Source organism: Wyeomyia smithii, chromosome 2 (assembly GCF_029784165.1).
Source record: "Wyeomyia smithii strain HCP4-BCI-WySm-NY-G18 chromosome 2, ASM2978416v1, whole genome shotgun sequence".
Taxonomy (NCBI): domain Eukaryota; kingdom Metazoa; phylum Arthropoda; class Insecta; order Diptera; family Culicidae; genus Wyeomyia; species Wyeomyia smithii.
The window spans coordinates 76,556,865-76,584,272 of NC_073695.1; the positions used below are offsets into that span (position 1 = coordinate 76,556,865).

A 27,408-nucleotide genomic window follows, 5' to 3' on the forward strand; every position below is an offset into this window, starting at 1 on the left:
CTCATAAACTCGAGCTTTGAATAGCCCACTATTATCAGTACCTCATAACCTGCAAGTTAACGAATGCTTGACTGCGAACGACCCACGAAAATTTAAGCGGGAAAGCCGGGCTAGACGCCCTCCGCGGTGGTTTTGTTGGTTTTATACCCACACAATTTCCTGGGGAACCGCAAGCTTCGTATAGTTTTCACCGTTGTTGACTACAATATTATTTAGGTGCCAGCCTTTAACTTCTCAAGCCAGATACCAGATAAAATTGTGAAATTGTGTAATCAATAGCAAATAATTTTACTCAAACGAGGCCCTCCTTTCCCCACATTTCTCTTTAGATATACCAACCTCCAACAAGATCGTTACTCGTAACGCCGCACTACCCTATAGCGAACGCCGTCCAGTTTTTGGCAGCATGAGCCGGTAGTTAAATTATATTATTAAACAAAATTTATGTTATTACCTTCATGTCCGTTCCGACCGAGGTGCCCCCATCACCAGTCTGCATGCCGAAAGGCTGGCCGGCTTTAGAACATATGGAAAACGAGAGACGGTGTGTGCGTCACCAGCGCGGGTCACGGTGCTGACGGACGACCGAAAAGGGTCTAATAAAAATGTAGGCCATTCATTTTGATAATAGTCCGTCCGAAAGACTTCTCAAGCCCCCATCATCAATGGCAAGTTTAACATAATTCTGTTAAAAAATATTAACGCAGATGCTTGCTGGAAATAGATTGTGCGTCCGGTTGCGGCGGGTGGTTTTCTTCCTGCGTGTTTGTTTCCAGTATTCAACCAGCCCAAATGAAATGGCTTTCCGTCGAGCCTAAAAAAAGCAAGTAGGTAGGATAAATTAGATTGCGCGTAAGTAACGCAACTAGTAAGAGAAGAAATTTTCGAAATGAGTATTTACTGAATGAAATTTCCACATTAAAGTAAAAGTTTTAGCCTGATCAAATCCTCTATCAGTCAAATTCTCCGAACGGCATCATGTGAAATAGCTGGTAGTATAAAAGCGACCTAGGATCCCATCAATGTTCGGAGCTTCAAGTCGTAATGTTCTTCAGCTTATCGCAATAATTGCTTTGTTTATCAGTCCGGCTAATTATGTGTTGGCGTATAACACTTAGATACATCACCGCCTGAGCAGTAGCGAGACGAAGGTCGGCCTGGGACCACTGGGAGGCAACATTTGTGCTTCTACTGATTTCCTGCCGCAGGGTACAGGAAATTGCGTGATTCTGTGGCTAATTTTACAACTTTTACACCCTACAGTTTTGCTCATTCTCGCATGAAGATACGATTCCGCGCTCCAAGAGGGAACCATTCTCGCTGGACTGGTATGCTGAACAATCTTTCCTACATCATCGCACCATCTTCCGTGGTCCGCTTTGGTGCCGGCTCGGTTGTCATAATTTATTACCAGTTTTACGGGACGTACATAAATTTGCGCCGCTGGTGAATTTGCGTGCGTGTTTTGGTGCTAATTTACTCGTGTAGCAATAATTAGTTTGTGATGATGCGCAGATTATTTCCGATCAAGGTGTGGGCCATAAAATGATTCCGCGTTTCGTGCGATTTGAGGCCGTTTCAGTCAATTTAAACCGTTTGATTTGATCGCAAATCAGTTGGTTATGATAAAATCCTTTGAAGCAACAACAATATATCGTTTACTTTGTACTACTGTTTCCGTCGGTATCCGTCTATGAAGAACTAAGATTTCTAGAACCAGCAAAACATCGGAGCAAACAACAACGGAACAAAATTTTTTATTTTTCTATACTGAACATTTCACTAAATATTTCAATAAAACAGTAGGAGGGTGGTATCCAAGACACGACCGCATGACGTAGAACTACGGTATTTTTCTATATTTGTTTGAGAAATCGTCTTCTGCTGGTCCTTCGCACGCTTTTTGGAATTGCGCTTATACGTTGTATTTATATTAAGAGGCATTGCGATTAAGATGATGAAAACATTCTCGATATACAGAAAGGTCGCTTTTTACGCGGTTTTTTTTTACGCTTGTTGCTTTCCTCCATTACTCAAAAACGGTACAAGATATCGACCTCATTTCAATCACGTTTTTCGTTTTAGGCTACGAGTGGTCATATATCAGTTTTCAAAAAAAAACACAATTTTTGGTGTAAATACTCAAAATTTAAAATATTGAATTTTGGTCTCCAGATTGGCCACTATCATATTCAAACGAGGTTTTAACGTTTTAGGACGGTTTTCTTTATTATGTTTGCAACTCAAAAAAGCCGTTTTTTTACGCGAGCCCATACAAATTTGGAACGCATCCCCCGCGTAAAAAACGACCTTCGTGTATACGTTTATTCGTCAAACGAAACTGCTTTAAAACTGCTATCGCTGTAGAACTGTAATACAATAATCTGGCGTCCGTGTGTCACAGGTACGGTCATGGAATGAAAATGATGGTAAAATGTTTAAGTACAGTCATACCTTGATATAAGGCAACTTTATTTTTATTTTCGTTCCGTTATATCGAGTTACGTTATATCGAAGCACGAAAACAATTATTTTTTTATTGATGCAAAATTCTTCATGGTTTCTCAAAAGTGCACAAAAACTTATTTCCCTTCACTTGAAAGTATATATAAACCTGTCTTATGTCCCTTCAAAACAATTTTCGTAGACCAACATAACCAGTCACAAAACATTGAAAAAATAAATGTCAATTTTACCCCATTTTACGGCACTTATTGGTTTCAAAACTTACTTAAAACATTTATTTGGAACATTTTACACCTCAAAAATAATTGTTGTAATTTAATTTTGGGAAATTGAAAAAAGTTACGTTATATCGAGGTAAAAGTTACGTTATATCGAGTTACGTTATATCGAGGTTGCCTTATATCGAGGTTGCCTTATATCGAGGTATGACTGTAGTACAATTTATATCAAGGTTCCGTCAGTTATTTGGAGAGGGTGGAGCGTAGTAAATTAGGAAATGGCAAGGAAAGTCAAACATTTTGGAAAGCGGCAACGGCTGCGGTCGGAAAATGAACACCAAGAAAAAAGCGAGAATTTGGTTATAAGCTTATTTGCATAGCTGTTACCGCTATCAGCAACGTTTTGTGAAAGAAAAAAATCAACATAACTTTGGGGCACGATTCATATTCTCTGGTTATTGCGGGCAGAATTTGAAGTATAGTTTAGACAATCCAAGGTAGTCACCAATTTTGACGTAGAATTACGTCGTACGGCAACATATACAAGGGACCAATTTCAATACAGGGATCCAATTTCAAAAACCAAAAACATCGAGAGCGTCACGAAAACTGTCCAATTTCAAACGTTTTAAACGCAGTCAGTTTCAAACCGATTTTCGTCATTTTTGCAGTAATCGATTGGAAATCAACTAAGCACCTGTCCAAATGCAGAAAGTTGTAATCTGTTTGTTCGAACTATTGCACTATTGAATTGTCGAGCCTTGTCGAAACGCAAATGTCTGATTGATCGCTTAATGCTTCTTTCCCTAACAAGGTCGACAGAATATACCTAGTTGACTAGGAATGCGCGCTTCGTGTTTTATGTATAATTCATTCCATGACTGTACCGATACTACACGGACGTTGGTTGCTGATCGTGACGAAGAAAGAAAAGCCGGGTTTCAATTTCTGGCTGATCCCGCTGGGCGCGTTGATACTTAAGCACCTGTCTATCTGGTGGCTGTTATGGAGTTTTCGGCAGTTGCAGAATTATTGGAAATAGCAGGCAATCCTACTAGAGAAAACGGAAGAACTAGAATCATCGGCGAATGGTTATCCCGAAATGATGATAATTGAACAAACTTGCCAGTGTTGTTACTGTTGTGAAATATAACAGCACGTTTTGGAGCTCAACAATTATGTGATTGAAGTAATCAATATTGTTCATCACGTGTAACAGACGGAGAACCGTAAATTTCAGCATTTGCAAGCCAAGAAAAATTCAACATCGCCTCAAGAACGTGTTGGTGGCCCTGAAAAGGGCCGGTTGTAATTTATACTTGTTATCGTGCTGGATGACAGCAGATAACAGGAATGCAACACTTACGCTATTGCTTCCTAAAATAAAACGGTTATAGTTTGATATCACAGCAGAATTTCGACCTTCATACTCATGTCTACCATCGGCAATATCAAACTCGCAACAATCTACTTCCATGCGACACGGGGACGGGAACATTTTCTTGTTTTGAGCTGCGCAACACGACACAATACATGTGGTTTTGTTGCCTTTATGAGAGCTCTGTCGGTCCGGCTCGACAGAATGTCCACAAGAAATCATTTTTATACATCCGTGTTACGAAACTGAGAAAAACTGTAGGCGGGGCTCATCAAAAGATTGCTCTAAGCCACAATGAATGAGATGTATTTTTCGTTCATTAGTGTTACGGCATACGAAATAAGAATTTTCGAACTTTGTAGAATGATACAACTGGAAATAATTAAGTCCCACCTCTATTTCCAGTTATATCATTCCACAACGTTCGCAAAATTTATTATGTCAGAGCGGATATCGCACGCTATCTGACCATGAAGCATTTATACGATAATTGGATGAAAATTTCAATTGCAGCAATCGGCCTATTTCAAGGCTGCTAAATATATTTGAAAGAGCGTAATGAATGGTTATTACTCAACTGCAACTGTGGTTTGATGCTGCTGCAAATGCACAGCAGTGTGATGTTTATCACAATTTGTTGATACTGTGCACAGTGTTGCCACATTTTCATCTGTACTGGGAGCTACAAAAATCTTTTTCATCTGTACTATTTCCGGGAAAAACCTGTACCAAAATCTGTACCACTGGCCCAAAGCTCTAATTTTCTATATTTTTGAATAAACAACTTCAACGCGAATTGTTTACGCGTTGACTCAGTTAGTATTAATTCCAAACTACCAATTCTATTGTCAATAAAACTTTTTTTTTTCACACTTAAAAATGCGACTCGGTAATGCATATTACCGAGCCATTGCGGTTCGATCTCCTGAAAATTCAGTCAAAAAAACAACGAAACCCATAATTCAGCAACACTACCGATATTTCGGATATTTTGTGCCAACATTTCAGTTTGGTTAAATTGAGATTTACAAAAAAATGTAACAGCTGCCGTTTTTTAACCGAGTGGTGCTATTCTCGGCAGCAAATTACCGAGATTTGTTAGTAAATTCTAAGTGCGTGGATTGCAAGATCGCATTCATTGTATCGTTGCAGAATCGGTCAAAAAGTTTTGTCTAATCTTTTCTAACCGTTTAAAAAGTTTTTACTTATCTGTACTTTTTCTCGATATCTGTAATCTGTACGGTACAGAATCTGTACCGAAAAAATGGAGAAAATCTGTACATTTCCAGATAAATCTGTACAGTTGGCAACAGTGCTGTGCACAACAAGCGGTATATACGAAACAAATCCGAATTTAAATGAAAAGTTCGGCACGTTCGGTCTTGCTAACGATGCTGAGTCCGTTTTAGAAAATTCACAACACTTCATTAACAAGGATGTAACGTCTTGAAGAAGAGGGTTATAGTTTGACATCACAGCAGAATTTCTACCTTCATACTCATGTAATAATATACGAAAAGTATACGGAAAAATATTACGGATTAACCCTAATCGAGTGTATTTCCAAAGCTATTGCTTATTGACATAAGATAGGCTGTCGTAATTCTACGTTAACCTTGCGGTCTTATCTTATAAACAACCTCCTCCTTTTTTTTTCAATAGAGTCTCTATCAATTGGTTGGTTTTGTTAAAAAAAAACTCAACCGTTAAAAAAACTCTGATCGATTGATGCCAAAACCTCGATAACCTGATATAAAATGACTGAAATATAAAGGCTCAAACCCTGACCACTTTTTCCATAGCTGAATTTCTTGATTTTCAAACTCAGGCACCTTACTTCCAGATAAGCGTAGTCGTACGTCAAAACTATCAAAAGAAAATTTAATCATTTTGAATTAAATTCAAAATTTTGTGTTTATTTTCTAATTTTCTAGGCTCAAACTCTAAATAACTCAAAAACTGATGCATTCAGAAAGATAATACTTCTTGAGTGTTAATAACTGCTAAAATCATTGGAATACAATTATTTTTTAAAACTTTGAAATTGATGAAACTCCACTTTCGAAATATTTTTCCATTGTCGTCATCCTAAACTTTTTGCTTCAAGTACCTTAAAAATGAAGGAAAACTCATCATCAACTTTTATTGAAATTTAGTTGTTCAGAATTGCTTTTAGTTAAAAAGATATTATTACGGTTATTTTTATACTATAATATTCACCGCGAATATTGACTGAATATTGCACTGAATATGGGCTCTTACGCTTCAGGCATAAGAGTTAGAGCATTACACTATTCGACAAACATGGCGTTCTACTTAGGGGCTACAAGTTTGTCATACATCGTATTTCTAAATTGTACTTATGAAGCGAGCTGTCGGCACGCGACGAACAATTTTGAATATGCAACCTTGATTGCAGGTGCCGGATCATGACCGCGGATGGCGATTTTGTCGTGTGTGAAATACCTTAGATAGTTTTGAGCACACATGTACAACTACTTGGAGGTGGTCTGAGTCTATATTCGCACCCTGAAAGAAACATATGTTTGTGATGTTCGAGAAAAACCGGCCATCAATGAAAAAATGGTCAATTTTACTTGTTGTTCGGCAGTGGTGGGCACCGCTAACCAAAGTTTTAGCGACGCTAATCGCTAAGTCGCTAACTGGAAAATTTAGCTCGATAATCGCTAAACGCTAAACGCTAAACCCACATTAGCGGAACTTTCGCTAATCGCTAATCGCTAACTTTTTAGTATGTAAATAGTCATATCGCTATATTTAATGTTCGTGTTTTGTAAGATTTGGACCACTTTGATCTGTTCTGGTTAAACAAACGAAAACAATTACTTTTTAAAGCTATTTACAGTAAGAGGTTCCGGTATTCATATTTGATTTTGTAAAAACAAGAATAACAAAAGTCATTTAGCTTGCATTGAAAAAAGATACTCTTAGGAATGTTTTCATAAAAATTCAATTATTATCTGAATCGAAAAAGTAGAACCAAAGTTGTCATAATTTCAAGCGCATTGCAATTTACCAAAGTTCTTGGCCGAAAATTCAATCTAGACCTTGTGCTTGCTCTTCAAAATGCTCCTGTGGCTTGTACGATAACTGGAAGTCCATTCTAGGGTATAAAAACTGACAAAAGTAACTTTCGCAGTAAAGTATGTTCATCTTTCGAAGCAATTTACGTACGCCATCAGCAATTCACAGTTTTTCTAAATATTTCTATTGTCGCTTCTCTACAAAATTTAGCGAATTAGCGATTAGCGTTTCAAAAGCCAAAATTTTAGCGACGCTAACAGTTTCGCTAACCAGCTCAAAAATTAGCGAAATCGCTAAATCGCTAACTGAATTTTAGCGTCGCTAATTAGCGAATTAGCGAATTAGCGGAATGGCGCCCACCACTGTTGTTCGGTCGTCAGGGGATCCCCAGATGGCTTTGTGGATATCTTTGCGTGAAAAACAAGTGCTTCTAATCACCAGGCCTCGGGAAGCTGTGAAGTTGATGCATCGTTGGCCATTGTCGTTCGTGTCGGTGTGTACACGCGAAAGTTGGATGGTGCGAAACCAGTACAAAATTGTGCGTTTTTAGCGCAATTGTTGATGTAGTTTGGAACCAGTACAATGATTGCGTGTTGGGCATAACGCAAAACATGCTCTAAACTCTGCTCCGCAGTTCTAAACAAATATCTTAAAAAGTTTCCACTGTTGTTAGTATTTTTTTTTTTTAAGGTGGCGGGGTAATCTGCAAACAGATACCTGAGAAGAGAACTCAGGGTGTGGGGATGAGACTAGGTGAGAGATGCTGGGGTAGTTACACTCCCCAGACCCCTATTGATCCCTGTCCCGACCCACTAAAACCCCTCCAGTCTCCAGCCCTGGTCTTCCCGGAACGACGGTTAAGTATTACGTCGGGAAGTGGCTTTTGTGCGTGATGCACCCTCTTTACTTATATAACCTCCTAGCTAACTACCTGGAGACTGGTAGTTAGCTACCACTGGCGTGTTGGTGATTGACCCGCCACACACGTTGCAGCTCCAGTTTACCGCGGTAACTGTTAGTACCTAGCGCTCTGGACCATATTGGCCCATCATACCTAAGTATGGACGAAACCACGCTGGCAAGAAGTCTTCGCTTGCTGCCATAGACCGCTGAGCTGTTGGACATCATACGAGATAGTGCTGCAATAGCCGATGAGGCCCTCTTACAGGCATAGTCGACGTGGCTATCGAACGTGAGCTTGTCGTCGACCATAACCCCCAAGAGCTTCAACGATCGCTTTGAGGTGATGATGCAGTCTCCGACTCTGACCACCGCCTGTTGCTCTGATTTACGGTTGTTCACAACCGTGACCTCCGTCTTATGGTGCGCGAGCTCCAGTTTTCTGGAGCGCATCCAGTCCTCGACCTTCCTTATGCAATGCGCAGCCGTCAACTCGACCTCTTCGATCGACTCGCCGTAAACCTCTAGCGTTATGTCGTCTGCAAAGCCGACGATCACAACACCTACAGGAAACTTTAGTTTCAATACCCCGTCATACATGAAGTTCCACAACACCGGACCCAGGATTGAACCTTGCGGAACCCCGGCGGTGATTGGGACGCACTTCTGACCCTCCTCTGTGTGGTAAACCAGTACTCGATTCTGGAAGTAGTTTTCCAGAATCTTGTACAGCGACACCGGTACGTGGATGCTCCTGAGCACGAGCGCTATGGAGTCCCAACTGGCGCTATTGAACGCATTCTTCACGTCAAGCGTGACGATTGCGCAATAGCGTATTCCCCTTCTCTTGCGCTGGAGTGCTATCTCCGCCGTCTTGGTGACGGAGGCGATGGCATCCAGCGTGGACCTGCCCTTCCGGAAGCCGAACTGGTTGCTTGCCAGACCGTTTACACCCTCTGTGTACCGCACCAGTCTGTTGAGGATAATCCTCTCAACTGTTGTTAGTATCGTCATGTTGATTTGTACTGGTATTGATAATGTTTTTCAGAAGGTTGCTCTCCTTGAAACAGTGCAACTAGCAATCAATTCTGATAATTTGGGTACTGACTAGATTAATGAAAATATGACCTGATCGGTTCACTTTCATGAATCCGGTCATCTAATAACATCATTGAGTTGAGTCATTAACAATAAAAAAGACATTAAGTTTGTTCAAAACATTTTGCATTTAACTATAACTCTAGTTTTGTTCATATGAAATATGATTCCACGTTACTTACACCAGCGTCACTAAGTTGTGTGGGGGAACATGAATCGCTGAAGCTTGTTTTGGCTGCAGAGTATTATTAGGGATGAGCAAGTCGTCCATATCAACCGGCGCACGAAAATGAAGCACGATTTTTCGAGCGCCCCAAAATGATCGTTCGCTCGAAACTGAAGTTTACCGGAACATCACGATTCTCGTGTATATGATATATATTCTGATTTCAATCCTTGTCAATGTATTCGCAGTACAACTGTTGCGTTATGCATTTCGCACATTTATTGTGCGATTTTAGTGCAAAACTTGTGCGAATCGGGAAGACACGTTGATTTCGCAAGACGAACTTTTGCGTGTAGGCCTTTGAGGCTCTATCACCCGTCTATACATCACTTCTTTACCAAACAACAACAATATCACACGCTAGCCTGGAGGGCGGTCTCGGTCTCGAGAGAATTCGTTATCGATATTGTTTTTGGTACATTTTGCATGTTGTTGGATAAGTACAACGATACAACGTACCCCAGTGCTGAGTCGAGAAAATTTCCAGCTCGAAAAGATCCTTAACCTGATCGGGAATCGAACCCGACATCAACAACCGTGTGTGGGAGAACTAGCCGACCAAAATCGCTAACCACAGAACCACGGGGACCACAACCAACCTTTACTCTACAACCTGGGCGTTCATATCTCCGATAACGATCTTGATGTTCCGTGCTTCTAACTGCGCGTATAACAACTCTTTCTCGTCGTCAGGTTTACCTTCGTGCTAGCAGTGCACGTTGATAATTCTGTAGTTGAAGACACGACCTTCAATCCTCAACAAACACATCATCTCGTTGATCGTCATCCAGTAAATCACGCGATTCTGCATTCTGCCCAGCACACAAAACCCATTTCCCGTTCGTTAGTTGTTTCACCGCTGGTAAAAGTGGGTCTTGCCGCCACAGACTCTATACACTTCTAACCTTTACGACAAATCTCCTGCAAAGCCACGATGCCGAACTTACGGAGTTCCAGGTTCCAGGTACCAAGTTTCCCCTCGTGGTACGTTTTTGGTTGCCTAGGTCCGTACTGAATGCTCCGAGTGATATTTTGTTGCTTGTTCGTAGTATAATTGTTGAGATAGGTTGCCTTACTGGGGACACGCTACCGAGTCTTAGAGTTTCTCAATTCAGGCGCCCGCCCCAGATCAGACGCTGTTGTGAGCCGCTCCAGACTTCCGTTGAAAACAAGTACCTATCTATCTTTAGTTATAGAGAAGAAATTGTCCCACAATATTGTAGCCCTGTTAATGCTAAGCAGCTTTGTAAAAAAAAATCTCTATCTTTGAAAATAACAGATTTAGAATAAAAAAAAATATTTTTTTTTACTTTTTGGGTGACCAGTTCCAAAATACCGGACCGGACCGGTGACCGGGGATAAACGGTTTTGTTCGATACATTTTTTTCAAAAAATCATAACTTTTGAACCAGCCAATCGTTTTTTGATGTTCTTGAATCAAATTAAAGATATTTTTTCTAGTTTCAATAGAAAAATCAAACATGTGTACTTTTTAATGCGAAATTTTTTAAATTATAGTTTCTATCATATTTTTAAATTATATTTACTCAAATACAAAAAAAAATAAATCAAATGTGACCTTGAAGGTGGAACCAAGAAATATTTTTTATGTTTGTAAAATATTTGTAATCATCATTACCTTTCTAAAATAGCATTTTTCAATAGCTTCTTAAAAATGAGTCGTATTTCAAAAAATTAAACCAATCTCATAGGCATCTTTTGCCTATAGAAACATCTATACAAAGTTTCAGCTAAATCAAAAATGACAATTTTAAAAAAATATTAAAACTGGGACATTTTTCGTGGAATTGCTCATCTAAATCGGTTTGAAAATAACCGGATAGCGAAAAACTTTTCACTACAAAGTTACTGATTTTTTTGAAGGTACCTAATTCTGTTGCAAAAAAAAAACATCGCTAATGGCTGTTTTGACTGCAGACCGTATTTTAAGGGATAGCCCATCGTTCATATATATCAGCTTACGAAAACGAACAACGGCTTTTGAGCGTCCCGAACTGATCGTTCGCACGAAACCGAAGTTTACCGAAACATCACGGTTGTTGCGAGTATGATATGTATTCTGATTTCGCTCTATGTCAATTCGTACATTTTTTGCGAATTAAGAGCAGTTATTGTGCGTTTTGACAGGATAAATTGGTTGATTATTGCTTGAAACTCTGCGTGTATGCTACATCAAATATGAGTGCACGGCTTCATTCTCATCAAAAATAGGGTGTGGGACTAGTTCGTCAGGAGTTTTCTACGTCATAATTTTTGCTTCAGGAATATATGACGAAGAAAACCCCTGCCGAAGTAGTCCCACACACTAGTTGACATTTGACGATAGGTCACTTGGCACGGGTTTACTCATTATAGAGTACCTTAGCAATAAATGTGTCGTTTTGTTCTTACTCAACTGAACAATTACGATACTGAAACTAAGTAATGATATTGGTGAACCTTTTCAACAAGCATGCTTCACATCAAATTCCATTACCTACTTAAGTAATATGTAGTTTGATGACATATTATTTGCAACTTGTATTGAAAAATATAATTACTAAACGCGTCTAAAAAAATTGTCAGTTTTTTAAAGATAGCTTGCAGAAAACATTTTCTTTATTTTTAATCCAATCAACAAATATCCGCATAGGAAAAAAATTGAATAAAATAAATTAATATTTTTAACAAATTTATTATCTCGTAATTTAGGCTACAGTTTTATATTTTTACTGACATTTAAAATATGCTGATTCTCCCCAAATGATAGGCATTTTTCAACCATTTGCGAGTCTACTATTTGAACGAAATAACTCTACTCTTTCTCGTGGCTAAAGCAAATTCCAATCAAAAACCAATGCCTAATGGATACCTTTGTGTTTCTAGAAAACAATCCTTCGCCGGGGGTCGTAAATTTAGGCATAACTACCCTAAAAGGCCTCGCCAGCCCGGCCTAGAATGAAGAATGGGGTAAACGAAACGGTAAATTACTAAGCAAACATTCGGAATCTATCCCATTAAAAGAAAATCAACACGCTGTGCTATCAAACGTCACAATCTGGCTGCTGTCACGCAATGGAAAACACATTATACGCTAAATTTCGAGGAAAAAAACTCCGTTATTGTTAGTATGTGTCAGATGTAGTAAAATCAGAGAACGCACCATACAGCGCTCAACCGTGTCTAATGTATAGGTTGGTTCAAATTTTTAATGAGGTACTTGTAAGGCTTACCCATAGAACTACTATAAATTAAAAACAGTCTCTCTATGTACCTCTTTATATTGTGAATATCCGACATGATTAGTTAATGCAGATAGGCTTCCGTTTCCTACTGCAATTGTCTTGATTTTCCCTACGAACCGACTAAACTACATTGCGTGTGAACCCAACAGTAAAACAGTAAAAATAGGTGTCCAAATCCAAAACGATCGCTATCCATACTTTGTATGGAAAACAAATTTCTTGCGTAGAAAACTCTCCGCTACAAGCTAAACCAACTGTTGACTGAAGAGTTATCAACCTCGTTTAGCTTTTGTGGAATTCTTATCAATGATCACGCGCTCGAATGATACCCGTATGCAAGACACTCCATAGAAACCCTAAGATACCAATTTGCCTACCGACCAACAATTGGTTAGCAGTGTGCTGTACAAGCCCTTTACGCACACCGCTACCAAAGGTAAATTCACAATTTCACGTCACAGATAACAATCGCTTGATAAGTAAAAAGCTAACGAAACCCAAGCCAATATAGAAAACAAACGCACCAAAATTTAAATAAAATTCATTTTCCGGTTTCAGTTGCAGATTCACTCGAAAGCAAGCCAAGCGAATCCAGAACAACAAACAAAACGATACGCGTTGATAGATGGTGGAGTTACCGAAAAACGGAATTGAATTATGTGTCTACTGGTAGTGCTTTAGAGTAAATAGAACACCGCGGGTTTTACTTTCTCGTTGTAGACTGAATCGGGCAGCCTAGGCAGCGGTAACAGAAACCCGAAATTGTCGTAAACTATTTACTTATGTCAAATAAATGGATAAGACCGAAAACAACAGTTTATTTGCAAATACAGCTGTTGGGAATCACTGTTTGTTCAGTTTTTTTTTTCGAATGTAATGTAATTGCTTTCTTTGATGCAACTTCTAATCATCCAGTTCTCCCCAAACCCCAACCAACGTTTATTCAACCCGTTATCACTTGTTTTATGATTTTTCTGTAACTGCACACTAAAAATAGACTGTAAAAGCCAACAAGAAGTAACTGTGCTTTGGACTAATTTATCAACACATTTGCTAGGTGTAAGACGAATAATTTTTTTATGATGTTATTTTTTATTGATTGAACTCTCAAGCGAGTAAGAGAATGGATTACACATTTCAACTTGCAATAGCGCTCACTGTATGGCGTTGTTTTGTTACTGCTGTTCCCACTGACGGCAAATATTCGAATGCTGGCAAAGTGATGTGACACTCGATCATAGAGCTGAAAATGCGACGATCTACTGAAGATGTTTCTGAACAACAAACGGCTGCCCCAGTGCACCGTTGAAACCGAGAACTTGGTGAAGGTCGCATAAGTATGTTAAATGTATATCATGCTGTCTACACAATGTGGAGTAACTGTGATAAAGTAACACTGAAAACAAAAATATTGTCCCCCAGCTTGTAATATACGTCAGTATATAGTAACTACCGATAACCGTTTCAATACCAACAGTCTTTAACATCGGTTTCAGTTTTCAGTTCTCAGTAATTGTTTTTGTTTATTCAAGTACAGTTAATTTTATCGAATTTTGTATCTAATTTAAGTAAAACTGGTGATCAGCCATGTGGCATTAACCTTCAAAGTAATAATTCGAGGTTGAAGAAGACGTCCCATTTAAGCATTTCAACTTAGGTTTCAATGGGTTTGACAATGTGAGATCGAACGTTGTTAAACTGTAGAATCACTTCTTCGTACCTCTGCACGCATTGGTGAATCAATCGTATCAACTGAATTCGATACCAGTGATTTTCAGGAGCCTTTTTTTGAAAGTTAAACAAAGCATATAAAAATGCAGTATGAATAAAAAATCTTGGAATGGAATCGATGAATCGGTTCTTACCTCATGTAAATATTGACCACTGCTGCGTTTCAAATAGTCCATACGGAAAGTCCAGATTTGCACTAGTCCAAATTTCCACTAGTAACACGTGCTATGTTGTCTTGTAATGCCTCAAAAGTGTTGGGATGGTTCACATACACCAACGACTTTACGTAGCCCCTCAGAAAATGATCAAGTGGCGTCCAACCGTATGATCTCAGTGGCCAGTTTACAGAACCTAAGCTGCTGCTAATGACAATTCCGTCTTACTAAATCAATAAGCAAGTCTGTCTCAGTTTGTCTTAGACGCACTTCGATACAATTTCGTACAAATGCTTTTATGAGAGAGGACAATAAGTTTTTAGGTTTTTCCATTTTTCAAAACAAAGTTATTTAGTTCATATATTTTTTCAAAAATGTCACTGGCCAAATCTGCTTAAAATGCTAATGGGTAGAATTTGCTGCTGGGCACGACAGTAAACGAGCAATAGATTTCTCACAATTTCACATTTCATTCGTTAAAATGACCATTGTTTTACGTGTTGAGTGGCATATGCAGGCGTCTTGTTGAAACCACACGTCATGAAGCTCAGATCTGGAAATTTGGAAAACAAAAAGTCCCATATCATGCATCGCTGGCCGTTGACGGTAACGTTTTGTCCAAAATCCTCTACAAAACTGGTTCAATGATTCCATTGTTTTTTATGGATGCATGGGTAATACTGGTAAACACAAGTTTTGCCCAAACTGGAAAAAAATTAAAAATTATAGCTTTTCAACCATTCTTGGGAGTTTTGGAGCCCCTAGCAGAGATAACTTTTTCAGAGGCTAAACGAGTTTTCTAGTAATCAAACGTACACGCAAAAGTTGGAGTGTGCGTAACCACATCATTTATGAGCGAAATTAGCGCATTTACTGATTGAAATTAGAACCAGTACAACGCATGTGCGTTGGGCATAACGCATTTGATGCTCTAGCGTATTTTGAATGTATTGCGCAGCTCCAAACCACTACACTTATAAAGCATCAGCCGTTGTTCAGAAGGTTGGCATCGTTAGAACAGTGCAACCAGCAATCAATACTGATAAGTTGGGTACTGACTCCATTGAAGAAATTATTGTCTGATCGATTCACTTTCATGAATCAGGTCATTTGAAAAAATCATTCAATCATTAACAATAAACAAAAACATGAGATTAGTCCAAAACATTTTGCATTTAATTATGACTCTGGTTTCATTCACATGCATTCGGTTCTACGTTACTGGCACCAGCGTCAATAACTTCCGCGGCAACAAGGCTCGCTATTGGCTGTTTCGGTTGCTGACGATTTTTAGGGATGCACGAGCCGTTGAAACGCACCGGCTCGCGAAAGTAAAGAACGGTTTTTTGAGCGCCTCGAAACTGATCGTTCGCCCGAAGCCGAAGTTTACCGAGACATTACGATTTTTGTGTATATGATACATATTCTGATTTTGATCTCTGTTAATGTATTCCTTGTACAACTTTTGCATTATGCGTTTCACGCATTGGTTGTGCGAAGTCAGAGCAAATTCTGTGCGAATTGAAAGGACACATTGGATGATTAAAGCTTGAACTTTTGCGTGTAGAAGCGATGAATCCGGCGAGCAATTACTCTGCAGCGTTTTGATGCACTTCTGTGTTCTGTAGTTATTAGGGGCAACCTAAATTATTTCAGAACTATCTCGTTAAGATACCAATGGATGAACCCTGGGCGAGCAGCGAATCCACCCCAGATGAATGAATATGAATAAACACTTTTGTTTGTTCACTTAGTTTTCAGTCTTATTTACCTTAACTTGATATGAACTAAATTGATTATCTTGTTCTGTTTTTTATTCACTACAAATTTGTTGAATATAAGTGAAATATTTGTTGAAAACTAAACATGTTCTTAAATTAATTCCATATTTTTCCATAGAAAGAAATGTTAAATAAGATTTGAAGGGGGGAAAAGGAAAGAAAGGAGGGAGGGTCGTAAATTGCGAAAAAAGTCCTTACAGAATTTGTGAATGACACCATACCAGTGCTGCCAACACGAAAATAAAATCGTAAATAATCCCCCTTATTTTCTTTCTGTGAATAAAAAATAACACCGAATTCTCCATAAAAATGTTGTTAACACAAACACACTGCATATGTCACTTTTCATGTATTTTTTACGAGAATTTCAAAATTTACGCAGTTTTTTCACGTGGATTTCAGAGCTTACACGTTCTTACGCAGATTTTTCTAAAAGCCGTTCTTACGATGTTTATTTAGAGTGTCTGCTGAGTCCCCAATCTATTTACCGAATATTGATTGATTTGATCTTACTTTTTTCTATATTTCCTATTTTTTCTCGATTCACTAGTGGAAGTACTACTGTACTTGATTCTTTTTTGAAACTATATAGCAGACATGATTTATTTATTTTAAAAATCAATATTTTTTTTTTTTGAGTGCAGAATTTCAAATTAAATATTTTTAATATTTTTAATGAGATATAGGACAATTTCCTTGAACTATTCCCTTGACAACTTTTCTTAAATAGGGGAACTAATTTTCACGAAATCATTGAACAAATAAGCTAAATATGCCTACGTACTCTTATGGAATAGTTTAACATTGTATATTTAGTAAAATTAGCTAGACTTATCCTGAATTTTGTAAAACAAAACCGTTTTTTACAACGCTTCCATATCCATCTCAAAACCTGAATCACTGCTCAATTATTCATCTCACGACGCCCCCATATTCATTACACTGTTAATCATGAATGAAACACTTTATCATGAATGAACGTATCCGCAGCCCGTCGTAGTAGGTTACCTAGATATCCGCTGCAGTTGTTTACGTGCAAAATTGGTAACCTAGGTAACCACTACAGTGCTGTAGATTTATGTCAATTATGTCGGAATGATTCAACAATTTTAGTATGATTTTTTCGTAATAACAGAAACTGATTTGGCAACTTTTGACTTTCTTCAACGCCGTGAGAACAGATGAAAATACATACAGTTGAAATTTAGGAATTGTAGAAATTCATCTCATATATTTCTGCTAATTCAAGCTTGTTTTAGGAAATTTGAGGTGAACGTTTCAAAGATTAATGTATTCTTAGTATAGTGAGTGATTTTGTTTAGTGATTAAAATAAAAAGTGGTCCGCTAGTGATGAAAAAACTTAGGTTGGCTACTGAACGAGTCCCGTTGTAACCGTATAGAACAATGTGCGGATTTTGTTTTTCGAGGTAGGTGATTGAATTAAATGAGTTTTCGAGTGCAGATGCGCGACTATAATATCAAATTTAGTGCTTTCAAGTGAGTTTTTGAGGATTATACTTTATGAGGAATCTAAAGTGAACTAAGAAGAATCCATTCCATGGATTAGCAGATTGGTTTGAGAAGAAAATATGCGTTTTTTCCTGTTTTCAATTGTATTTACATGTTGAATAAGATGAATATACGGGCTGAGATGAATAATGGAGCAGTTCCCCTATTTACAATAATCGTACGTCGATGAGACACATGGGCGTTCAAAAGCAAAAAAGTGAAAAATACTGGATATTAAATATTTCTTGTTTGAAAACTTTATTTCTTAGAAATGTCCATTTCAGAAGAGCTGAAGAGATAGATCCGGACCAAATTTTTAACATGTCCAGACATATTCATCATGCAGTGTTACGGTTCGCCGCACAGTGGTCGGAGGCCGGAAAAAAACTCGATTTTTCATGTCAATATTTTTTATGTTTAACATTTCTCCGAAGATTCTCAAACTGTGTGTGAATGACCGTTTCCCAAAGTTTTATGATAATCAGTTGAGATATCGATTTTTGGTAACACAGTCAGTATTGATCTGATTTTGATTCAGCCACTTTCATTTTGAAGGGAAATTTATGTACTTTTAGTGGAATTTTCAAGACTTGCCAAAAATACAACCAATTTCTCAATGGAGGTAAAACATATTGCATGGAAGCCAAAACAAACAAGTATTTATAATTTCATTTATACTGTACAATCTTGTTAAACAGTTCGGAACGATCGGATAACCAACAGCCCATAGGAAATTTATTGTTCTTTTCAGGTTTTAGGTCCCGTTTTGCACATCGTTGCTCATAGGGTGATATTTTGAAAAATAAAAACTATGGAGACGTATGGTGGTCACCTGTAAACTATTAAGTTTCGTACAAAATGATTGACTGGAAAGTACACTTGAAGTTTTTTTCAGTATTCGCAAGCATTTTTATTCAAACTTGTAAATCGCTTTCAGTACTACAAGATGAATGAAGAGAGGAAAAATTGAATTGATGAGAGAAAAATATATCGTTTTACATTTCCAATGACGGTAAAATAAACTACCGTACGATCTCATATTCTTCTTTAAAGTGAAACTTCATTGAATCTAAAAATGGCCGACTTCGAGTTACCACTTCGAATTTTCGAAAGCACAAGACTCGGAAATAGTTAATGCGTTCCCTGTGAAAATGCTATTTTATGTTTGCTGTGGTGAAACAAACATAAAATAGAATTTCCATAGGGAACGCAATGAGTATTTCCGAGTCTTGTGTTTTTGAAAATTCGAAGTGGTGACTCGAAGTCGGCCATTTTTGCATTCAATAAGGTTTCAACTTAAAATACCTATAATTTGTTGTAGAAAAATCTTGAATTGGTTAAACGGTTTGAAAGCTACAAATTTTCCAAAATAAATTATTTTAAATATGTCTATTTTTGCACCACTCTAAACCATAAAGGAGTACCATAAGAACCAAATAAAAAAATACGAATCTAAAGTTTTTCGACGAAGAACAAAGAAGAGAATCTCTGAAATTCATCATAGCACTCATACTCGTCTTATCGCTCTTATTTCGCTCTTCTCATCGCTCTAACTTCCGACTACTCGACTGAATCGAGAGGTAAAATTAAAACTACTTTTATTTAAAAAGAAAACTAAAATTTCGCAGTAAATTGGACAAATACGAGCAACGAGATGAATATAGGTATTGAGATAAATTTAAGAGTGGTATTCCTATTAGAATTTTAAGCATGATCGGAGTAAAAAAAAATAATCATGGAAAAGGTCTAACGGCACTTTAGGTGCAAAAATTGCTATTTTCAACATTCTCCGACATCAGAAATGATTAAAAAAAAGATTAATGTATTCTTAGTATAGTGAGTGATTTTGTTTAGTGATTAAAATAAAAAGTGGTCCGCTAGTGATGAAAAAACTTAGGTTGGCTACTGAACGAGTCCCGTTGTAACCGTATAGAACAATGTGCGGATTTTGTTTTCTGAGGTAGGTGATTGAATTAAATGAGTTTTCGAGTGCAGATGCGCGACTATAATATCAAATTTAGTGCTTTCAAGTGAGTTTTTGAGGATTATACTTTATGAGGAATCTAAAGTGAACTAAGAAGAATCCATTCCATGGATTAGCAGATTGGTTTGAGAAGAAAATATGCGTTTTTTCCTGTTTTCAATTGTATTTACATGTTGAATAAGATGAATATACGGGCTGAGATGAATAATGGAGCAGTTCCCCTATGAGACACATGGGCGTTCAAAAGCAAAAAAGTGAAAAATACTGGATATTAAATATTTCTTGTTTGAAAACTTTATTTCTTAGAAATGTCCATTTCAGAAGAGTTGAAGAGATAGATCCGGACCAAATTTTTAACATGTCCAGACATATTCATCATGCAGTGTTACGGTTCGCCGCACAGTGGTCGGAGGCCGGAAAAAAAACTCGATTTTTCATGTCAATATTTTTTATGTTTAACATTTCTCCGAAGATTCTCAAACTGTGTGTGAATGACCGTTTCCCAAAGTTTTATGATAATCAGTTGAGATATCGATTTTTGGTAACACAGTCAGTATTGATCTGATTTTGATTCAGCCACTTTCATTTTGAAGGGAAATTTATGTACTTTTAGTGGAATTTTCAAGACTTGCCAAAAATACAACCAATTTCTCAATGGAGGTAAAACATATTGCATGGAAGCCAAAACAAACAAGTATTTATAATTTCATTTATACTGTACAATCTTGTTAAACAGTTCGGAACGATCGGATAACCAACAGCCCATAGGAAATTTATTGTTCTTTTCAGGTTTTAGGTCCCGTTTTGCACATCGTTGCTCATAGGGTGATATTTTGAAAAATAAAAACTATGGAGACGTATGGTGGTCACCTGTAAACTATTAAGTTTCGTACAAAATGATTGACTGGAAAGTACACTTGAAGTTTTTTTCAGTATTCGCAAGCATTTTTATTCAAACTTGTAAATCGCTTTCAGTACTACAAGATGAATGAAGAGAGGAAAAATTGAATTGATGAGAGAAAAATATATCGTTTTACATTTCCAATGACGGTAAAATAAACTACCGTACGATCTCATATTCTTCTTTAAAGTGAAACTTCATTGAATCTAAAAATGGCCGACTTCGAGTTACCACTTCGAATTTTCGAAAGCACAAGACTCGGAAATAGTTAATGCGTTCCCTGTGAAAATGCTATTTTATGTTTGCTGTGGTGAAACAAACATAAAATAGAATTTCCATAGGGAACGCAATGAGTATTTCCGAGTCTTGTGTTTTTGAAAATTCGAAGTGGTGACTCGAAGTCGGCCATTTTTGCATTCAATAAGGTTTCAACTTAAAATACCTATAATTTGTTGTAGAAAAATCTTGAATTGGTTAAACGGTTTGAAAGCTACAAATTTTCCAAAATAAATTATTTTAAATATGTCTATTTTTGCACCACTCTAAACCATAAAGGAGTACCATAAGAACCAAATAAAAAAATACGAATCTAAAGTTTTTCGACGAAGAACAAAGAAGAGAATCTCTGAAATTCATCATAGCACTCATACTCGTCTTATCGCTCTTATTTCGCTCTTCTCATCGCTCTAACTTCCGACTACTCGACTGAATCGAGAGGTAAAATTAAAACTACTTTTATTTAAATAGAAAACTAAAATTTCGCAGTAAATTGGACAAATACGAGCAACGAGATGAATATAGGTATTGAGATAAATTTAAGAGTGGTATTCCTATTAGAATTTTAAGCATGATCGGAGTAAAAAAAAATAATCATGGAAAAGGTCTAACGGCACTTTAGGTGCAAAAATTGCTATTTTCAACATTCTCCGACATCAGAAATGAACTCCCACCCTAAAATTGTAATAATATGTAATTTCCAGTCATTTAAAAAAGACTTTTAGGTTTTTTACGACTTCTGTTCAGCGACCTGCCACTGTGCGCCGGTTGGTCCGTCTGCTGTGGAACGCTGCGATCGAATGAGTCGCCTGCTCAGCCTTGCTGTGCTAATATCAGCTGCTGTTCTACCGGCTACGGGTTGAGCCAGTTTCCAATAAGAGTCAATCGTTTTCTTGGCTATACAATGAAGACTAAATTTCTGCACATTAGCCTTCATTACGTGACTTCTGAGAGTTAAACTTTCGGTATGTGTATCTTTGTTGACTAAAGCGAGTGAAACAACAATAGTGTAATTTAATTTAATTTATTTAACATCACCTTTTTCGACAAACGAACTCAGCGACTAAAATGCTCGACTAAATGTGGGCAGTTTTCACTCTATGTAAGGGAAATTCTAGTTCTCCCAGGCGTTTGACAGGTAGAGGAGAATATGTGAGCAAAAATCAGAAGAACGGAAGTAACGTGGTCGAAGCATGCGTTTAGCAAGGCTCTATCTTCAGCCCTTTTAAAAATTTAGTCTTGATAATTTTATGAAAGAATGCAAAGTTGATAGGTTTGGTAAGACCTACGCACCCACAAAGATTTTTCAAATTCCGAGAGTGTCGCCTCGCCAGCCCCTCACTCGAGTTTATGCGAAATTTTCCTTATGCGGTACGCGAATCTCGGAGTTTGCATGAGTTTCATCATTACACTATATTGGATGCTTCGTATTTCCTCGTCAAAAGTGACTTCAGCGTAATGATGATTTTCTGCTATGTTTTTTTTTGTCAAACGTTTTTTTTCCTGTAGGAGCCTATGACCACTGCTACCATCAGTTAGATATATTGTGGTATACTCCGCGTTAATTTTTATGCACTGTCAGTTCGTTCCATCACTATGAGTATCAGTGATAGTCGCACCCAGACTTTGCATTTCACCCCAAGAAGGTATGACTTCTTCGATGAAGTTCCTTACCTTCATTAATTCAGCAGACCATATCTCGTTAGGCGTGAGGATACTTTTTCCAAGAATACGCAGTCTTTGCTGAATTAATGCGCTGCATTGGCACAGTAAGTGTTCCGAGGTTTCTACTTCAGAATTACAGAAACGACATAAGTCATCTGTCAGTTTACCTAATTTTCTAAGGTAATACTTACTCGGACAGTGCCCAGTAAGCAGGCCAGTTAACGTACTCAGCTTTATTCATACTGAGTAGGTTCCGTGTGATTCTTTTACATGTTTTAGATTGCCTTGCTTTGGAGTAAGACTTCCAGTTGGCATCAATCATCATTGATTCCCAGCCTCTTAGCTCAGATTTCAAACAGGATGAAGATACCCCACAGAATGGCTCCGGCCCGACGAAAGCAGTTGAAGCACCAATTCTTGCTAAGAGATCGGCTTTTTCATTTCCTTCTATACCACAGTGACCAGGCACCCAGTATAGATTGACAACGTTTATTACAGTTAGTTGTCGTAGGGATTGAATACAATCCCATACCAACTTCGACTGACATGTGTATTGAGAGCTGCTTGACTATCTGAGAAAATGCAGATATTGGCATACCTGTATTTCCTAGCCAAGCAAATACTTGTGCATGTTAGAATAGCATTTATTTCCGCTTGAAAAACTGTGAGCCACTGCCCCATTGGAATTGATATATTGATTCCTGGTCCAGTGACCCCAGCGCCTGTAGACTCGCCCATTTTAGAGCCATCTGTATAAAATATGACTGATCCAGGACGAACTTTGGGACCTCCTTCTTCCCATTCACTGCGATTGGTTTCAATCACTTTAAAAGGAACATTGAAGTTAGTTCCAGCGTCCATCCAGTCCACATTCATGGTTATTAACGTGTTCAGTTGGAAATCTTTGAGGATTCGTAGATGTCCCTTTAGATCCCCTTCCTGAAAAGTTTTAACACGTTTTAGCCTGAGAGCACTTTTTTCGGCTTCAAGTTGTACATACTGATGTGAGGGTAGAAGATATAAAAGAGCTTCTAGGGCTTTGGATGGTGCACTGGCCATTGCTCCTGTTGTTGATAAGCATGCATGACGTTGTAGTTTATCTAACTTTTTATGAGCTGATAATTGTGAAGTTTTGGGCCACCACACTAGCGAGGCATAAGTTACTCTGGGTCTCACTATTGCCGAGTATATCCAGTGAATCATCCTCGGCTCGAGTCCCCATTTTTTGCCAAATGTATTGCTGCAAGCCCAAAAAGCGTTGTTTGCTTTTGAGATTGCATACTCTAGATGGTCGTTCCAGTTGAGCTTATGGTCAAGCATAACACCTATGTACTTGGTTCGCTTGGATAGCACCAACTGTGTGTCTCCCAACTTAAGAGTTGCAATATTATACTTTCTATTTCTTGTAAATGGGATTATGACTGTTATGTTGTCAAACGTTATTCAAAGATCTTCGAAAAGGTGTTGCCAAAAAAAAATCACGCGATGCTGTATGTGTATAATTATTAATCTAAATTATGATTCAACTATTTTACTAATACTTTTAAAATAGAATAACAATATGAATGATAGCTCGATATGGCAAGATGTCAATTGTTATTATTTTCAATTGTAATAAAATACCACAATTATATTTTTTTGAAGAAGCTTTAAAAATTTATAATTGTGAAAAATGGGGCTAGCGCTACGATCCTACTGACACTAACAGTTTCTCCCGAGCCGAGACTCGAACCTACGGCGACTGGCTTGTTAGGCCAGCATCGTACCTCGAGACCATCTGGGAGATGGATGGAAGTTTATGAGCATTCCTCAAAAATATGTTGAGATGCATCACCACACATACTTAGAAAACAAAAACATGCCTTTTATATTCATTAAGTATTTCTATTTGTACATTGCCAACAAGGTACTCAATTTAAACCAAATCGACTTTAGCTTTCCATATAACGACAATGTAAAAAAATCCACTACGCTCGGTATTTAAAAGGTTTGATGTTTTTTTTTTGTTAGGGAATTAGGATTACGTTGTTTGATGTTACTCGAAAACGTCAACCGTTCACCCGCATACATACCGCACTTTATAAATATCACTACAAGAATGGAGCAGCCATATACAATACAGCAATGATAGAATCACTAATATTGACTCTCACATTTTGCGTTACAGCAGTCTTATGTCATTTCCACGTTGACTATGAAGACAGAAACCTCAAGACGGTAAGATCAGAGCCACCAAATCTTTTCTCTATTATGTCGCATTAATACCTTTCTGTGTATTTTAGCCACAGATCACATCCAAATACGGTTATGAAACTGAAACGTATAAGTTGGAAGCTTACGATGGATTTGTTATAGAGATGCATCGTCTTAAGGCATCACCGTCTACCGGTCCTTTTGATACCCGGAAGAGACCCGTATTTTTGATGCACGGATTGTTGGGTTCCTCTGGCGACTGGATTCTGATTGGACCCAAACATGCACTGCCGTATTTGCTCTCAGATCAAGGGTACGACGTTTGGCTCGGCAATGCCAGAGGAAATCGCTACGGAAGAGAGCATAGCTATTTGACAATGGACATGAAAGAATTTTGGGATTTTTCTTGGCATGAAATAGGCTTCTACGATGTACCGATGATGGTGGATTTCATCCTAAAAACACGCAGCATCGACAAGCTGCACTACATTGGCCATTCTCAGGGTACGACAGCATTTTTTGTGATGACATCACTGCTGCCGGATTATAATGAGAAAATTACGAAGCTGTACGCACTAGCGCCTGCTGCATATTTGAATCATTTAAACCAACCTTTACTAAAGTATCTTGCAACACACTTGGAAGCTGCTACGGTAAGAATGATTATATAAATTGGGAATAATTAAGACCCATGTTAATAATTTTCTGCAGAGCGTCGCGAATATGCTGGGTATTCATCAAATTTCTCCCTCCGAGCCGTTCTACAATCAAATTGCGAACACGTTATGTCCAAGTAACGGAATGTACTGTGTCGATATTATTTCGTCCACCAGTGAATACTGGAATTTGGATTCAGCAATCCTTCCAGTACTCATCGGGCACATTCCAGCCGGCGCATCCATCAAGCAATTTTTCCATTTCGGACAAGAAGTCACCTCGGGACACTTTCGGCAATTCGATTACGGACCGGAAAATAACACTCAAATCTACAACTCAGTCGAACCTCCCGACTACAATCTAACAAACGTTCGCACCCCTGTTAGCATCTACTATGCGCTGAATGACAAGCTCACGCACCCGGAGGATGTTCGACGACTTGCGCAAGAACTGCCGAATCTGGTCGCACTGTACCAACTTCCGAATGCCTCCTTCAGGCATATGGACTTTCTGCTAGCCGCCGACATCAGGCAGGTGTTGTACGAGAGGATTCTCGCCAGTATCGAGGAAGAGGGTTGATCGGGTTATCCAAATAGAATTCTGTAAAGACAAATGTATCTATTAATTTTAAAAAACACCTATTTTCTTCAGTCCGAGCATTTTGTATATTTCGTTCTAGAAATTATAAAAATTAAAACAGAGCTTATAAGTTAAATGCAAAAAGTTTTGGTGGAATTTCGATCTTATTTTGCTCATATTTGTTTGATGGTTTTGTCAAGGAGTATATTATTTGTTAAGCTACAAACAAAAAATATCACCTAACAATGTTGGAATGTTGAAAAATATTTTTGATTTTGGCCGGCTCTATTCTATAAATTTGTATTTTTTAGGAATTTACTCATTCAATATACCGTGCTGGATCGAAACCCGTACAGTATCGAAATCCGTACACCTTGATGTTTTACGTCAGTTTTAAGCATTATAAAAATGAAAATAAATATGATAATTACATGTACAAACATGTAACTATCATATGAATTTTCATTTCTATAATGCTTAAAACTGACGAAAAACATCAAGGTGTACGGATTTCGATACTGTACGGGTTTCGATTCAGCACGGTAACGCCGGTCACGACAATCCAGTGAACATCGATGAAACAATAACTTAAAACTGTTTCGAAAATGTTATTTTTTTTTATTCTCGCTTATTTTTCGTCGGTCTAGTCCGGCCACTGTTGTTGTGCCAATCACCGACGCCCGGGAAGGCGACTCCACCCAGGACCCTAACTTACGACCCCGTTGAATCACGGACCGGCGCCAACGATTTTACTTTCTCATGCGATGGAAGACGTTATCCCAGAGATTTTTCGCCTCAGAAAATCTCCCGGTGTCGGCTAAGATTGAATCTAGACCAGTTGGATTGGTTGTGAGTGGATCACGCCACCCCACAACCATCGACACACACCTATGTCGGCGTTGGGGGATTCGAACCCAAGCGTCCAGTGTGGTTAGCGGAGACGTTGCCAACCACGCTAGGCCCCCGCCTAATGTTTAATGTTTAATTCTTGTTGAGTAATTTATGGTTTTTATGGTAACAATATTCATGAGAAAAATTGCAGCAGCATTGCAGTTTTTCCTTGAAAGCATACGAAAATAAATCGTGTACCGCTGCAATAATAAACCAACGGCATTCTGCTCCACCTGTACTGTACGATACTGTTGCCTTTACTAGCACGTCTTTTTTATCATTTTGTATTGGGTTCTAACTGCAGGTGAACAAATTGTTTAAGAAAGAGCGTTGTTTCAAACTAGGGTTTGCAATCCCGGGAACGATTTCCCGGGAATTGCCTTTTTCCCGGGATTCCCGGATCCCGGGAATAGGCATATTGATTCCCGGGATCCCGGGATTCCCAAGCTCCTCGGAAAATTTTACATACAATATTGCAATAAAACTAAATATCGTATCAAAACACGAAA

At 38.1% G+C, this 27,408-nt stretch overlaps 1 protein-coding gene across 1 annotated transcript in view; it reads left to right on the forward strand.

The window, feature by feature from the left end:
• Positions 1-26,008, forward strand: part of LOC129719694 (lipase 3-like) — a 45,313-nt gene extending 19,305 nt beyond the window's left edge. The window contains exons 2-3 of the mRNA XM_055671089.1: positions 24,862-25,425; positions 25,484-26,008. Of these exons, the coding sequence (XP_055527064.1) occupies positions 24,862-25,425; positions 25,484-26,008 (1,089 nt within the window). The remainder of the gene's footprint in view (positions 1-24,861; positions 25,426-25,483) is intronic.
• The last annotated feature ends 1,400 nt before the right edge of the window (positions 26,009-27,408 follow it).